This window comes from Capsicum annuum, unplaced genomic scaffold, assembly GCF_002878395.1.
Source record: "Capsicum annuum cultivar UCD-10X-F1 unplaced genomic scaffold, UCD10Xv1.1 ctg44977, whole genome shotgun sequence".
NCBI classification, from domain to species: domain Eukaryota; kingdom Viridiplantae; phylum Streptophyta; class Magnoliopsida; order Solanales; family Solanaceae; genus Capsicum; species Capsicum annuum.
The window spans coordinates 1-445 of record NW_025852461.1 but is presented as its reverse complement, the minus strand read 5'-3'; the positions used below and the strand labels follow the sequence as shown (position 1 = coordinate 445).

At 45.4% G+C, this 445-nt stretch overlaps 1 protein-coding gene across 1 annotated transcript in view; it reads right to left on the bottom strand.

The window, feature by feature from the left end:
• LOC124892229 (spore wall protein 2-like) overlaps positions 1 to 357 on the bottom strand; it is a gene marked incomplete at its 3' end in the record, with an annotated part of 1,342 nt that extends 985 nt beyond the window's left edge. The window contains exons 1-2 of the mRNA XM_047403600.1: positions 295 to 357; positions 13 to 205 (exon numbers count right to left, since the gene is read on the bottom strand). Coding sequence (XP_047259556.1) covers positions 13 to 205; positions 295 to 357 — 256 coding nt within the window. The remainder of the gene's footprint in view (positions 1 to 12; positions 206 to 294) is intronic.
• Between the last annotated feature and the right edge of the window lie 88 nt (positions 358 to 445).

Sequence of the window (445 nt, the reverse complement as noted above, 5' to 3'; positions counted from 1 at the left end):
CATCATCATCACCACCATCATCCTCATCATCACCATCATCACTGTCATCAGCATCACCATCACCATCCTCATCACCAATATCATTCTCTTTCCCATCATCCTTACCATCATCACCATCACCATCATCATCACCAGCACCATCATCACTATCATCAGCATCACCATCGCCATCCTCATCACCACTATCATCCTCATCCCCATCATTCTCACCATCACCATCATCACCATCAACATCATCACCATTATCACCATCAACATCATCACCATCACCATCATCATCACCATCATCCTCACCATCACCATCATCACCATCAACATCATCACCGTTAACACCATCAACATCATCACCATCACCATCATCATCACCATCATCCTCACCATCACCATCATCACCATCATCCTCACCATCACCATCATCATCACTGTCATCCTCACCCCCATCATC